The sequence below is a fragment of the Dama dama genome, chromosome 6 (assembly GCF_033118175.1).
Source record: "Dama dama isolate Ldn47 chromosome 6, ASM3311817v1, whole genome shotgun sequence".
Classification (NCBI taxonomy): Eukaryota; Metazoa; Chordata; class Mammalia; order Artiodactyla; family Cervidae; genus Dama; species Dama dama.
In genome coordinates this window covers 12278175-12294117 of record NC_083686.1, presented here as the reverse complement: position 1 = coordinate 12294117, position 15943 = coordinate 12278175, and the positions used below count along the sequence as shown (strand labels likewise).

General features: G+C 51.9%; 1 protein-coding gene across 2 annotated transcripts in view; it reads right to left on the bottom strand.

Annotated features, from left to right (window-relative positions):
* Positions 1-15943, bottom strand: part of NSG1 (neuronal vesicle trafficking associated 1) — a 33294-nt gene that overhangs the window by 14797 nt on the left and 2554 nt on the right. For both annotated transcript variants that reach the window (XM_061145527.1, XM_061145526.1), the window contains exon 3: positions 12652-12768. In XM_061145527.1, the coding sequence (XP_061001510.1) occupies positions 12652-12768 (117 nt within the window). The remainder of the gene's footprint in view (positions 1-12651; positions 12769-15943) is intronic.

Sequence of the window (15943 nt, the reverse complement as noted above, 5' to 3'; positions counted from 1 at the left end):
GATGCTTTTGAACTGTGGTGTTGAAGAAGACTCTTGAGAGTCCCTTGGACTGCAAGGAGATCAAACCAGTCAGTCCTAAAGGAAATCAGTCCTGAATATTCATTGGAAGGACTGATGCTGAAACTGAAACTCCAATACTTTGGCCACCTGCTATGAAGAACTGACTCAGTGGAAAAGACCCTGATGCTGGGAAAGACTGAAGGCAGGAGGAGAAGGGGATGACAGAGGATGAGATGGTTGGATGGCATCACCAACTCGATAAACATGAGTTTGAGTAACCTCCAGGAGTTGGTGATGGACAGGGAAGCCTGGCGTGCTGCAGTCCATGGGGTCACAAAGAGTTGGACACAACTGAGCAACTGAACTGAACTGAAATGAAGTCAAGAGGATGTGGTATATAGCACAGTGACTGTAGTTAAAAACACTATGTTGCATATCTGAAAGTTGTTGAGACAGGAGTTCTTAAAAGTTCTCATCACAAGGAAAAAAAATGTGTCACTCTGTGTGTGGTGACAGATGTTAACTAGATTTAGAGTGTGATCATTTCTCAATACACACAAATATTGAATCAGTCTGTTGCACACTTGAAACTAATATCATGCTCTCTCTATGTCAATTACATCTCCATTTTTTTTAAAAAAGAAGATGATCCTAAGTCTTGGAAAGACACGCATCCTTAAACCTGTCACTTGGATAGGAAGCCACGTGGAGTCTGGTTCACAGCACCCCATCTGTTTAGGTGTAAAAATAACCCCTTCTCCGCGGGGCCATGGGGAAGCACCTCCTCAGGACTCTCCTCCTGGGAAAGAGGAGGCCCGGACCGTCCTTTCACCCAGGATTCCTGGATTCGATGGCCAACATGCTCACAGCACTGAGAAATGAGAACACGATGGCCCCTGCAGCAGCCGGTGAAGAGGGCAAAGGAATAAATTGCCAGAGACTGAGCAGGAGGCGTGGTGGTGGTTCAGTCGCTAAGTCGTATCCAACTCTTGTGACCCCATGGACTATAGCCCGCCAGGCTCCTCTGTCCATGGGATTCTCCAGGCAAGAGTACTGGAGTGGGTTGCCATTTCCTTCTCCAGGGGATCTACCCCTACCCGAACCTGTGTCTCCTGCATTGGAGGCAGATTCTTTACCAGCTGAGCTGGAGGGGAAGCAGGAGGCGTGGGGCATGGCACAGCCTCCCACACCTGCAGGCTGTCTCACTCCCCTCCACTCAACGCCTCTGTGAACCCTGAACCTCTCCTGGGCCCCAGAGTCTGCTCAGACCTGGGAAGCACCCTATGGGGGGTGGGGGGAGTAATACAGGTTCACGTTTCACTACTCCGGTTCACATTTCACAACTCGGGTTCATATTTCACTACTTGGGCATGGTGCCCGCCCACCGCGGTCACCACTGACCGAGAAGAGAACCATGGGCCTCTCCGGGAAGATCCCCACCTGGCTCAGAACTGGACCCAGCTCTGCCACCCACCACCTGCGTGACAGCAGGTCCCCTGTGCATCCCATCTCTGAAGCAGGGAACAAGCGCCTCACTTTGACAGGTTTATCAAGAGGACGGTAAGCGCTCAAGGGCTTGAGGGCATATTGCCAGCCCCATGTGCTGGGCCCCTGTCAAGGCTGAACTATGCCCCTCCTAGGCCAGGTACTTATGAATGTGACCTTATTTAGAACAGGGTCCTTGCAGGTGTGATTACATTAATTGAGGTTATTTGAGTGAGCCCTAATCCAGGACGACTGGGTCATGAAAAGAGGACCGTTGGACACAGAGGCACATGCTCAGGGAGGAGGCCATGTGAAGACAGAGGATGGAGGTGGTGCAGCCACAAGCCAAGGACTGCTGGCAAGCCCCGGTCCCCCCGTCCCCGCCCCCAGGCCCAGAGGAGGCAAGGAAGGCCCCTCCTCTGGGGGCATATCCAAGCGGGTGACTAGCGCTTTCACACTTTCACTTTACATGGGCAAAGGGTCTCTGCAGGTGGGATCAAGTCAAGGATCTCGAGACGGAAGACTCTCCTGGATTGTCCAGGAGTGGAATCACAGGCAAGTGAACTTCTGAGAGGGAGGCCGAGAGAGACTCGACTACAGAGGAGAAGGCAATGGGATGCTGGTGCAGACAGACACTGGAGAGGCTGTGCTGCAGGTTATGGAGACGGACAAGTGGCTGAAGGGCAAGGAACGTGAGCAATGCAGCTCCAGGGGCTGCAGAGGCAAGGAGACCACACCCCAGAGGAAGTCCAGCCAGCAGGGCTGACTCAGGACTTCTGGCCTCCAGATACATGTGGCCACCAGCCTCTCAGCTGCCAGTCATTGTCACAGCTGCCCCAGGAAACAAATTCACCTCCTCTCAAGCCCGTCCACTTCCACAGGCTGAGCCCCTGCAGGAAGGCTGAAACCCAAGCACCAGGCACACAGAGGAGCCTCCCGAATTCAGTGAACGATGAGTGAGCGGGTGCAGGTGGCCCGTCCCCCAGTGAGGAGTCACAGGGCAACCCTTGGGGACCTGGAGCCAAGCCAGGGTGTCTGCACATCAAACAGCACAGAAATGCAGTCTGCGGAGGCACCGTCTGCCTGGCTTTTACTACAGAAAGGATGGTGCATGGGAAGGAGGTAGGACCCCAGGTGGCTCTGCGACCCAGGAAGATGGGCAGTGCCCAAGCTGTCCTCTCTGGGGTGGGCTGCAGGCCTGGAGGCCAGGGATGGAGGCCAGGGAGTCCCTTGGCTGGTAGAAGGGTGTTTCCTCCGAGGCAGGGCCTTCCTTTCAGGACCAATGACTTTATCAGGTACACAAACCCACAATGCTTTTAATGACCCAGAAAATAGTTTTAACTTTTGTTTTAAAAAAAAACAGAAAATAAAAAATAATGAATAAACAATAATGAATGTAGCCTGGATTATATTCATCTTTGGTCCAAGGCAATTATAAGACTTTAAAAAAAAAAAAGAGGTAGAAAAGCACCTTGGGCCCCATGAGCCTTGCTTCCTTGGTCATCAGCTTCCCCAGGGGCTGGCGGATGTTCCCGGGAGACCTGACAGCGGCCACCTTGGAGTGACCTTGGCCGGCAGGGTCAGCCCTGGCCTCTGCTGAGTGGTGTTAACTCATTACAGCGCAGGGTGAGAACCAAGAGTAGAGACACTCATGCAGGGGAAATGTCCAGGAGAGGGGTCTAGTCTTGAGGGACAAGTAGCTAAGCAAGGAAAACTCAGCCAAGAGTGTTACTGTCCGAGGGAAACGGAGGTTGTGCCAAAGCCCGGAGGCCCCAGGACACAGCAAGTTCAGCTGGTGTGGCTGCGGCATCACGTGTCCTGCAGGAGAGGGGCCACGGCTGGGCTTCAAAGGACCCCGTGTGTCACACCAAGAGTGCGTGCATGCTAAGTCACTCAGTTGCATCCGACTCTTTGTGACCCTATGGACTGTAGCCCACCAGGCTCCTCTGTCCATGGGATTCTCCAGGCAAGAATACTGGAGGGGGTGGCTATGCCCTCCTCCAGGGGATCTTCCCAACCCAGGGATCGAAACTCACATCTCTTACATCTCCTGCGTTGGCGGGCAGGTTCCTTATCACCTGGGAAGCCCGTCATACCAAGAGGAGGGAGCCCAGATGGATCCTGAGTACTGCGGGATTCAGGGGGTGGCTGCCCCTCTATTACACCCCGAATTAGCATTTCTCACAGCTCTGGAGGGTGTCGCCAGCTGCCTGAAGGACAGATGTTGGCCATCAGTTTACACGTGTGCACAGTGTGTGTGTGTTTTAGAGCAGATTCTACATGTTCCCGAAATTGACATCTCTTTTGTGCAGCTGTCAATAAAAGCTCAAAAGCAGGAGATGGTGGGATGAAATTACAGCTACTGTACGCGGTTGCACTCATCACCCCGTGTCCTCTGCCAGATGCCCCCCATGGTGGCCCTCACCCCCCTGATGTGGGCAGTGGCTTTAAGGGACAGCGTGTGGGAGCAGCAGGGGTCAGGGAAAAGCCTGGTGCAGGGTTTCCATCACGTTTGCGCCCCTGGCAGTCACATGAAGCCTGTCAATCCCCAGACTCATGCTTAAAAACGCATAAGGCAGGACACACAGGAAAGAAAACCAAGGATACTGAAATACTAATATGAAAATATTGCAAAAATGTAGATGTGTGATATAATATACGCATGCTTCCTTATTAATACATCAAACAACAAGCTTTTACAATATTATGATTTCAAAGGAATGGTGACACTAAACAGTTCCCGAAATCTCAGCATCACTTGCAGTGTGATACACAGCACACCTGTGATTCGTGCTGGTGAGTCACAAGTATTACTTCTACTTCTGCAGCTGACTGTACAAAGTGAAAGAATGTGTCCACTGCAGACTATATAACACGCTACTGAAAAAAATTAAAGTAAGACCCAAATAAATGGAGTGACACCATGGATGGGAAGACAATATTGTTAAGATGGGAATCCGTCCCAGACTGATCTACACTTAATACTATCCCTAGCAAAATCCCAACAGATTTTTCCCATAGAAATGGAAATTGCAAGGGTTTGTGAATAGCCAAAACAATCTTTAAAATGAAGAGTAAGTTGGAGGACTCAGGCTTCCCAATTTCAAAACGTACTACAAAGCTACAGTAATCAAAACAGTGTGGAACTGGCATAAGAATAGCTATATAAATCAATGATATAGAATGGAGGAGTCCAGAACTATATAACTGTGTGTTCATGGTCAACTGACTTTTCACTAACGGTGCCAAGACTACTCAAAGGGTCAAGAAGAGTCTCTTCAATAAATAGTGTCAGGACAACTAGCTATCTGCACACAAAAGAATCAGGTTGGACCCTGACCTCACACCATATATAAAAACTAATTTAAAATGGAATAAAAACCTAAATATAAAAGCTAAAGCCATAAAATTCTTAGAAGAAAACATAAGAGGTAAATCTTTATGACCCTGGATTTGGCAATGATGTCTTAGATATGACACCAAAAGCACAATCAACAAAAATAAAAATAACCTGTACTTGACTGAAATTTTAAAAATTTGTGCATTAAAGAACATGGGTGAGAAAATGATGAGACGACCCCAAAAATGGCAGAAAATATCTGCAAATGATACATCTGGTAAGGATCTAGTATCCAGAGTATATATAAAAAACTCTTACAACTCAACAACAGAAAGACAAACAACCCAATTAAAAATGGAAAAGGACTTGAACATACATCACTCCAAAGAAGATAAACAAATAGCTAAGGTACAGGAAGAGCGATTCAACATCATTATCCACTGTGAGGAAATGTAAACGAAAGCCACAATGAGATACCACCTCACACCTACTAGAATGGCTACAATAAAAATAAATAACGATCGTTGGTGAGAATATAAAGTAAAAACCTTGTGCACTGCGGACAGGAATGTAAATCGGTGCAGCTACCGTGGAAAACAGCAATTCTTCAGTATGTTAAACAAAAAATCAACACATGAACCAGCAATTCCACTCCTGGGTACAAACTCAAGATGACGCAAAACAGGTGCTCAAACAGAAACTTGTACATGAATGTTCATTCCAGCACTATTCACACTTAACCAAAAGGTGGGAACAACAAAATGTCCATCAACAGATGAAGAGATAAACACAATGTGCACCACTTATTGTATGATTCCATTTCTATGAAGTGTCCAGAATAGGAAAATCCACAGAGACACAAAAGAAATGAGTGATTGCTTAGAGCTAAGGGCAGGGGGAATCGGGGATTAACTGCCAGTGGGTATGGGGTCTCCCCTGGAGGTGACTGAAAATGTTCTGAAAGGAGATAGTGGTGATGGTTGGACAACACTGTGAATGTAATAAATGTCACTAAATTGAACACTTTAAAATTGCAAATTTTATATTATGTATCAGTTCAGTCACTCAGTCGTGTCCTTTGCGACTCCATGGACTGCAGCATGCCAGGCTTCCCTGTCCATCACCAACTCCTGGAACCTGCTCAAACTCATGTCCATCAAGTTGGTGATGCCATCCAACCATCTCATCCTCTGTCATCCCCTTCTCCTCCTGCCTTCAATCTTTCCCAGCATCAGGGTCTTTTCAAATGAGTCAGTTATTCACATTAGGTGGCCAAAGTATTGGAGCTTGAGCTTCAGCATCGGTCCTTCCAACACAGTTTGCTCCAAATAAAGGTGGGGTGGGAGGAAGCAGAGACAGGGGGCCAGGTTATGGCAAGGGTCCTAGAGAGACAGATGGGAACGCCAAGCCAGAGCAGCCTTACCCCAGAGACCAGAGAGGGGTTCCAGGGGTGTGTTCTGGAAAGAACAGCCAGGAATGGACAGCAAATAGGCTATGGGTCTCAGGGTGAAGTTTACCTACTTGGGACAATCCTGGCAACGGTTCCTGCCCCAGCATCCCAAATGCACAGGGTCCATTGCCACTCCCAAAAGTGTCCCACTCTGGGCCATTAATACTATAGCCACGCTACTCACAAGGCCCTGGCCCCTGTACCAGTTCTCTAAATGTTCACCACGAGCTGGGAACTGGCAGTTCACCCTATTTCACAGACGAGGAGCTTGAAGCGCATTTGACTTTGCTGTGTTCCCACCTGCTCTTTCTGGCTGGGGTCTCCTCGCCTGTTGGGAGCCCTCCCAGGGGTCGCTGCTCAACTGGGGTGGGAACTAGGGCATCTGCAGCAAGGCAGAGTCACCCCATGAACCCCACATAGCTGCCGCTACGGAAATCAGAGCTTGGCAGGCTGTGTGTCAGGTGGACGTGGGTCTGAATCCCACTGCTACCCCCTAGTTAGCTGGCTGACCTTGGGCGGGGCTCCTCTCTGACCTTAATTCCCCACCTTCAAAACCAGGACAGAAGATCAACTTTGAAGACAGTAAGAACGCAGGCAGGCAGCACTGGGTCGATGGTAGCTGGGTCATTCTGGCTCTGCTATCTCTGCCCTCCCACCCTTGGGGCTGGGGGGGGGGGGGGGGCGGCGGGGCAGGGCAGAGAAATGTGCTTTTCTGCTGAGTAATGCAGTTTAAAAAAAAAAATTCTTGGAAACATAAGATGAATCCTGACATCTTCAAGCATTTACAGCACTTAAGTATTTTAGGTAACCCACACAAAGTGAACACACAGACACACACCCCCCAGATGACTCAATCCACTTAATTATTCGATTCTGGGTGAAGCCCCCACTGTACAGCTGGGCCAGGAAACCGCAAAACAGGGCAGGGGAACCCCACCTGACACTCTGCTGAAGGTGACAGGGTGCTGAAGCTGCTGAAGTATTCCTAGGATCCCCAGTGCCACCTCGTGAAGACCGCCCCCACCGGTGAGTGCCAAGGAACCGGTGTCGCCATTCATAAATATTTAACAAATGCATCCTGAAGCACACCAGGGGATTATTGGAGAGGGTGGAAAAACAGACTGACTGACGGCACAGGAAGCTCAAGGTCATTAAGGATGCGAGAAAAGATACAAACCACCCACAGATTCATTTGGTTTGTTTTTTTGTATGTTTTGGTCACGCAGTGTGGCATGCAGGATCTTATTTGCCAAACCAGGGATCTAACCGCCCGCCTCCCCACCCCCACTGCCCCTGCATTTGGGAGTGCACAGTCTTAACCGCTGGACCACCAGGGAAGTCCCTACCCACAGATTCATTTGTGGACAGAAGGCCAAAGGACTCCCCAGGGCAGCACACAGGGCCCATACAAACACATCCAGTCTCTCCTCCCAGGACTTTCTCCCAGCCCTGCGCCATCTGGGCGAGGCTGACCTTGGAATCTCTTAAAGGCCCAAAGGCAACGTGGCAGCAGGGCCGGGGTGCAGCCTGTCCACCCGAACCCTGAACTTGCAAGGAGAACGCGTGTGGATGTCAGAGGCGTCAACAGCCCTCCATCACGGCAGCTGCAAGCAGAAACCTTCCTTTAATCTGCCTCATTACGGCCCCTCCACCCTCCAGAAGCCCACAGAACACCGTGACCCGCTGCTCTGCATGGGTGAGCAGGACCGCGCAATTAAAACAGTGTTTAGGTTTAGTTCATTTGAGAAACATCTCAGGCCCGTGTTTATTCTCGGCATAAACACATCTCCAATTAATTAAGCGACCACTTTCCTTGTTGACACCAACCTCTTCGGAAGCCTAGACTTTGGGCCATCGCTGGGTGGCTCATCCAGCAATCCCCGTGTGGAGGAGCCTCAGAAAACCCTCTCCCCAGCCAGCGGTTACCTAGCAACCAGCCTAGCAACCTCGTAGCCAAGAGATTAATCCCCGGGTGATAATCATAAAGCAACATCCAAAAAGACATCTCGTCGCAAGGATGCCATCCAAAGGCATATAAAGATGAGGCTCAGAGCGGCGGCCTCCCGCTCCTGAACAACACAAGTTACAGACAAAAGGGGGCCGTGTCATTTACTTGTTGCTTCGACGGCTGAAAGGCATGGTTTCATTCTGGCCCTTCACACATGGGGCCGGAAAGAATGAAGGGACAGCTGAGCTGGGGAGCCACATGGAAGCTGCCCGGTCACCAGCAGGACAAGAAAGACGTTCTATCCCAGGAGAGCCGTGACTGGCCCTCGGCAGGGGGCGGGGGCGGGCCTGCAGGTCCTCCTCTCTGCTGCCCACATGCACCCCAGTTTTCCAAAAGAGAGCCCCCTGCCCTCAGCCAGCTGACACCACCCACCAGAGAAGCATGCCTCACTGTCTGCGTGCATTCAGAGATGCGAGAAACATAAGTGGGCAGGAAAAAAGGCCGAGAGAACATTCTAGAAGGGCTAAAACCCTCAGCATCTTCAAAAGGCACCTGCTTTCTTGAGCCTGCCCTGCCCACGTGCTAGAAAGCAGCCCTACCCACAAAAGGTCATAAACCCAAAAGAATCATCTGGAGAGGTTGTTACAATACCCCCAGGGTCCAAGGTCCCGCTGCTACAATCAAACCTCAGGTGATTCCAACACAGGTGGCCCCAGACCACACCTGGAGGCTACATTCTGCACCCAGACCCCCACGGCAGGTGGGCAGGGAACCGGCTACACCTGCTTCCTGTTTGGAGGCAAAAGCAGGAAGTGTACAGGATACAGGTCATTCAGCTGAGCGAGCTGGGACCACAGGCCTCTGGGTCAAGCTGGCCAGGTCGCTTCACACTAACTGTGGGACCCTGGGCACGTCACCTGCTGACTGCATGATCATCTATAAAGGACTCACACCCCGACCTGGCCCAGAGAGGGGCTTCTTGGGGAGCTACCATCAAAGGTACCCAACAAGCCAGGGTCCCTGGAAATTTCACCAAGCCTCCATCACTCGGGGCCGGCAGCCTGGTCTGTCACCCCGACTTACAGAGCTGTCACCATGAGTGTCCAGCACCAGACGGAGGGCATCGGGGAGCTCCTCTCCTGCCTGACACGGAGGGGCTGGAAAGTTCTGTCTGCACCCAGAGCCCCGCACCTCCACCCTGCCTGATGGTGGCTCGGGGGCACTACACACCAGCCACCTCCCCCAGGTCACCAACTCAGGTCACCCCTGCTTAATAACTGGACAGACTCACCCCATTCACCAGGACACCAGGTCACAGACCTCACACCCAAAGAGAAGCATGGGCCAGGGAAAGGGCACCACAACATAAAAAGCTCAAACCCAAGGCTCACATGGGGAGGACTCAAGGTACATTGGGCCCCCCCTTTTCTGAAGGCTGCTGGAAAGGAGGGTGACCGGTGTTCGGACGGAGGCCATGGGGCAGCAGGCACTGGGAAGGGTTCTGAATCAACAAAGGAAAAGGCTTCTTAGAAGCGAGTCAGTCCAGCAGCACATGGGTCACCTGGGGCTCAGAGCATCCTGTGCAAATGTGTCCTTCAGGAGAAGCCACCTGGACCTCAGGTGTTACAGCCAAGAACAGGCTGCTCAGGTTCAAGATTTCTACCTCGATTCCCCCTCAACTGCAAAACGCAGATAATAACAGTGCCTGCCCCCTGAGGTTTCTGACTATAAAATGAGATCATAAACATAACGAGCTTGACCCAGAGTCTGGCTCCTGGGAGCACTCCATTACTGTGAGAGGCTGTCATTGCCTCGTTAGAAAGGGCAGTGGAACCACCAGGAGGGTGAGGTTAATCCCAGGAGGCTTCACAGCAGAGGTGATATCTGAGCTGGCACTGGAAAGTGACAGAAGGGGAACCAGGTCTAGGAATTGAAAGCAGGGCTCATGGAGTGGTATGTGTGACAGGAGGTGTGCTAGAAGGGCGTTGGACTCAGAGGCAGAGAGTCGTGGGGAGGACCCCAGCCCCTGGTGACCTCCTGGGACTCAATAACCTCAGCTGCAAAAGGGGCTACGACGCTCCCTTCAGGATGGCCATGAGTCACAGGGAAGCCACAGATCTAAGTGTACAGACATGCCTGGTTTACACACAGAACTGGGGAAACAGGCCACTGCAGTGCAAAAAACTCCGCTGAGCGCCAACTGTGGACAACACCTCTTAGACATCCCCGGGAGGTAGAGGCAGAGAAAGCAGGACCTCTGCCACCGCAGCCCACCCCCTGGGATGGCACCGATCTTCTGGGCCCAGGTTCTTGGCAACCGGAGCCTGGTAACCACACAAAGGCCCAGCCGTGGCTGAGAGCCCTGGAGGCTCTGGTGTGTCATCCACGCCTTAAATAAGGGACCTGTGGGCCTGCATCAGGTGAGTGAAAGGCACAAGCGAAGGAGCCCAGAGGTGGGGTCAGAGCCTGCAGGCAGCTCACAGGTGAAGGGATGGTCGTTCAAGGGCCACAAAGCATACCGCCTTGTAGGGACACAAAATGCCAGGGCCAGAAGAGGCAGGGTTCAAAGCAGGGATAGCAAACCCAGCCATGCTCAGAGATCCAGATGGTGACGGTTATCATGACATTGAAAATGAGGTCACCTCTGCCTCAGCCAAGGGCTGAGCCCCAGGTGTGGACAGGACGGGCTGAGCAAGTGGCCTGAGAAGAGGCACATGCCAAGCAGCCGCCAGAGCAGGAGAGAGATGGTGACCTTAGGTCAGTCTGACCTGGTCCCCCATGAACGTCGCAACACAGATGAACCACCACACCAGGACCCAACCACCAGAAGAGCATCTCCACCTAGACACCCTCCTGGGCACCAGCAGAAACCACAGACACAGGCCTGTCTGTGCCTCAACTTCTCCATCTGTAAAATGAGTTGCACTAATGGTACTTGCTTCTCTGGGAAGGCTGATAGGATTAGATGAGCGGACACACAAGTAAACACCCCCACAGACACAAAAGACACGGCGACTCTGATGGGACCTGCTGAACGGTTTTCAGGCAGGCCCCTGGCTGGTTTCCCTCTAGCCCAGGAAGGCAGCACCAAGCGATGGGAAGGATGATTTAAAGCCAGATTATGTCCTGGCATACCCAATCACCCCACAAAGCCACTCCCTCCTTTGGAGTTGACTTTTATCTCGTAACCAGTTCACAGGGTTGACAGGGAGATAAAACATGATGCAATATACAAAGGGGCTTTGGAAAACTGCAGCGCATGGGGGTGGGCAGGTTCTATGCACCCAGCATAAAGACACTGCTCACACATCCACGTGGGTGACAACCAGAGTGGCCAGTCAAGGCCACTCTTCAGGGCCTGCGTGACTTATGTTTTATGTCTCCTAAATCATTCCTTTGAATCTAGGTGAGGGCCTCCATTTTACCATCTTTCATGCTTGTGAAAGAAACAAAGTTTCCAGAATATCAATACCCTAACTTGTTCCTCAACCATCACAGCTGCTTCCACCCTCAGAGGCCACACAGACTCAGTGGAGAAGGCTTTGTCCCCAGGCTTGGCTGGAACCCTGACCCTCTCAGTAGCTGTCTCTCCCTGAAGAATGGTCTGGAGCAAAGTTTCTTTCCCCAAAGTGAGCACTTCCAGCAACCTGTGTACAGAGCCGGCCGGGCCCCACACGTCCACATCCTGTGAAGGACGGTGAGAGGAGGGGTGTGAACACAAGGGCTCCAGAGTGGACCACCTCTGACTCCTGGCCTGCGAGGGACAGCTGTGATGCCTGTGTCTCAACTTCTCCATCTGCAAAACAGGTTACATGCAGAGTACTGACCCCCTGGGGAGGGATGCTCAGGTGAGCCTGCAATGCAAAGGCTCAGACTGGGTCTTGCACCAACTAAGGGCAATGGTTGCCTTTTTGTTGTTCTTTGCCTCTTTTCTGCACTTAAGGTAAAGATTTTACTATTTATAAAGTGTTAGCTGCTCAGTCGTGTCCAATTCTTTATGACCCCATGGACTGTAGACCCCCAGGCTCCTCTGTCCATGGAAGAATACCGGAGCGGGTTCCCATTCCCTTCTCCATGGGATCTTCCAGACTCATGGATCGAACCCAGGCCTCTCGCATTGCAGGCAGATTCTTTACTGTTTGAGCTACCCAGGAAGCCATATATACCTCTGCCTAGAAGAAAGTTGAGGAGTGGGTTGTCCCTATTATTAAAACTTGGTAATAATGATCATTTTCTGAAGATAAAGAAAAGAAAGAAGAAATTAAAAATTTTAATTTTAAATTGACCACAAGGTCAATTTTGCATATCTGGGGTCAGCCCACATTAGTGTCTCATTCTGTTCCCATCATTCCACAGGTCATCTCTGGAGCTCAGTGGACCCGTCCTGGGGGCAAAAGCAGCATCTCACCTGTCTCCAGGGCCACTCACCTTGAACCTCTCGGTGACGCCCTCGGTGATGCTGACCGTGAACTCTGCTATCTTGGGAGGACGCACTTTGCCTTTCTTGCGGTCAGGTTCATATTCAGTCTTAGTTTTCACAACCACCTTGTTCAGGAAACAGAAGAAAACAGTCAAGAGAATGGTCACATGCATTCCAACACACCTGTCCAAAGAGGACAGGTTGGGGTGGGGGGGCGGATGTTAGTGTTCAAAGTCACCATTTTGCCAGGAAGTATTTCACAAGAAGAATGAGTACAGTCACCACTTATTACAACTCTCCTCTGTGCCAAGACTAGCAGAGAAATTACCCACTGATAATCCTGAGAGCAGCACCAGGAGGGAAATATGACAGCAGAGAGGCAGAGAAGTTAAGTTCCGAAGCCAAGGCCACGGAGCTAGTAAGCAGCAGGCCTATTAGGGGTCAGCAGGGCCCCAGACGCCTAATGCAGTGCTCCCCCAGCACCTGGGGCTCCCGCCTCCTTATCTGGTGCTCCCTTCACAGTGAACTCCCTTCACTGCGGTGCTTGGGGAAGACTCCTGAGAGTCCCTTGGACTGCAAGGAGATCCAACCAGTCCATCCTAAAGGAGATCAGTCCTGAATATTCATTGGAAGGACTGATGCTGAAGCTGAAGCTCCAATACTTTGTCCACCTGATGCGAAGAACTGACTCATTGGGAAAGACCCTGATGCTGGGAAAGATTGAGGGCAGGAGGAGAAGGGGATGACAGAGGATGAGATGGTTGGATGGCATCACTGACTCGATGGGCATGGGTTTGAGCAAGCTTCAGGAGTTGGTGATAGACAGGGAGGCCTGGCGTGCTGCAGTTCGTGGGGTCACAAAGAGTCAGACACGACTGAGAGACTAAACTGACTGATCACTGCCCAGAGCTTCATGGTCTGGGTGGTGGGAAGAAAGAATACATTTATTTTTTATATGCTACCAGGGGTAAAATAAGAAGATTCAAGTGCACTATTTCCCTCCAGGATTAGGAAGGAGCAAGAAGCCAGCCTTCAGGCAAATCACTTTTGGGGAGTCTCTCTGTCTCACCCCCGCCATCCTCCTCTCTTCCCTGTCTCTGCATGCTCAGTCGCTTTAGCTATGTTCAACTCTTTGAGACCCCATGGACTGTAGCCCACCAGGCTCCTCCGTCCATGGGATTCTCCAGGCAAGAATACTGAAGTGGGTTGACCACTTCCTACTCCAGGGGATCTTTCCAACCCAGGGATTGATCCTGTGTCTCTTACCCCTCCTGCATACTTAATGGGTCTCCTTCCTTGTTACCCTTCCACTCTCCACTGTGAAGCAGGAGATGTTTTTCCAACCAGTCAAACGTGCTCTATCTTTGCCTAGGGCAAACCTTTTCCCATCACCCCCACCAGCTTCAGATGAACCCTAACCCAGCCTTGCAGCCTCCACCCTCAGCCTCTCTGCATCATTTACTGCCCTCCTGATACCCTGTTTCTGGGACTGTTTCCTTCTCTGTCCCCACTTGATGAGGCAGTGAGGTATCCAGGGGCTACACGTCTCTAATCCCCAAACGCCCACCCCCACCCCAGAGCAGGAGCCAAGAAGTATCTGTTGGACTGCAGAGAACCAGCCCCCCGCTGCCAACCCGCTTCCTCACCCAAGTGGCAGCGCCCTTCACTGGGTGGGACAGACTGCCTTGCATGATGCTGGGACCCAGGGCAGAACAAGGACTCGGGAGACTGCGGGGATCCCACACTGAGCCGTGACACTGGACCCAGCCTCAGGGAGAAACTGGCTCACGCCTCGTGACACTGGAAAACCCATCCAAGGGCCACATCGCTTGTAAGCACACCCTTGGCTCCCTCTCCCTCCCTTCCGTTGCATGCAGCTCTCCTCTGCCCAGCCTGACAGCCTGCGTGCCCAGTCCAGGGGCACCCATCTCCAGGGCAGCACTAGGGCCTAACCTTGCCATCCTCGAACCCCAACTATACCTGACGAGCTCAGGTGTGACCCTGAGCACACCCATGGCCACTTGGAACCTCAGTGCCCTGGCCTGTGAAATGGGAGCAAGGCCCATCTGGCTGGGCTACTGCGAGGAGGAGGGAATCCATGGGACCCTCAGCCCGGGGGGGACCTGCTCAGTAGCCCATCGGCCCAGATTCAGCCTGCCTCTGCCACTACAAGGCTGACCTAAGGCAAGTTCCTTACTCTCAGTGCCTCCATTTCCACATCTGTAAAATGGGGCAACAGTGGTGGTTACCATCTAATGTCAACAACATGAAAGGAAGTGAAAGCTGTAAATCACACAGACAAGGGCTTGCTGCATAATAAGCATTCAACACACGTCAGCGGAGACTGGCCCTGACGCGGCTGCCAGCTCTGTGACTACCCGCACTGTCGCAGCTCCAGAACCTCGGCACACAGCACACAGTCCATTGACAGCCCTATCTGCACTATCTGCCCTCAGACACGTGTCCTCTGGGATAGGTGACATCACCTCCCTGAACCTGGGCTGGGAGCAACACGGTGCCACTGTTGGGGTTAAGAGACATCCCGTGTGAGCACGGTCTGGTTCCAAGAGGGCAAAGCAAGAGGTCGTGCTGGATCTTCAATCCTGGAGAGTGGTGGCCTTCAGCTGAATGACCTTGAGCATGTCCTGTAAACTCTCGGAGACTCGGTTTCTTCATCTGTGACCTTAGAAATCTTCTGACCCAACCATCACTTCCTGCTAGAATCTCCAGCTGGGAGCATCACAGGGATGGGAGATTCATCATTTTTCAGAGCAGCCTAGGTTACTCCAATATTTTGGCCACCTGATGTGCAGAGCCGACTCATTAGAAAAGACTCTGATGTTGGCAAAGATAGAAGGCAGGAGAAAGGGGTGGCAGAGGATGAGATGATTGGATGGCATCCCCGACTCAATGAACATGACTGTGAGCAAACTCCAGGAGATAGCAAAGGACAGGGAAGCCTGGCGTGCTGCAGTCCAAGGGGTCACAAAGAGTCGGACATGACTGAGTGACTCAACGACAAGCCTGCTCCTGGACGGCCCAGCGGGTTGGTCAAGACTTCATACCTGCCTGAAACCTCCTCCCTACTAGAAGCCAACTGTGTGCCAGATGCTTCCAAAATAGAACAGACTCAGGACGCGAGAGGAGGCTGAGAGGAGGGGAGCGTCTGACAGCGGTGCTGCCCAGGCACGCTGTGCTCCTGGCACTTGCTGCCATGGCTCCTGGGCTAAGGCAGGAAGGGAAGGTGGGGATGGGGGTGCCAGGCTGTGCTAACCGGGCCAGCCTGAAACCTACGCAGGA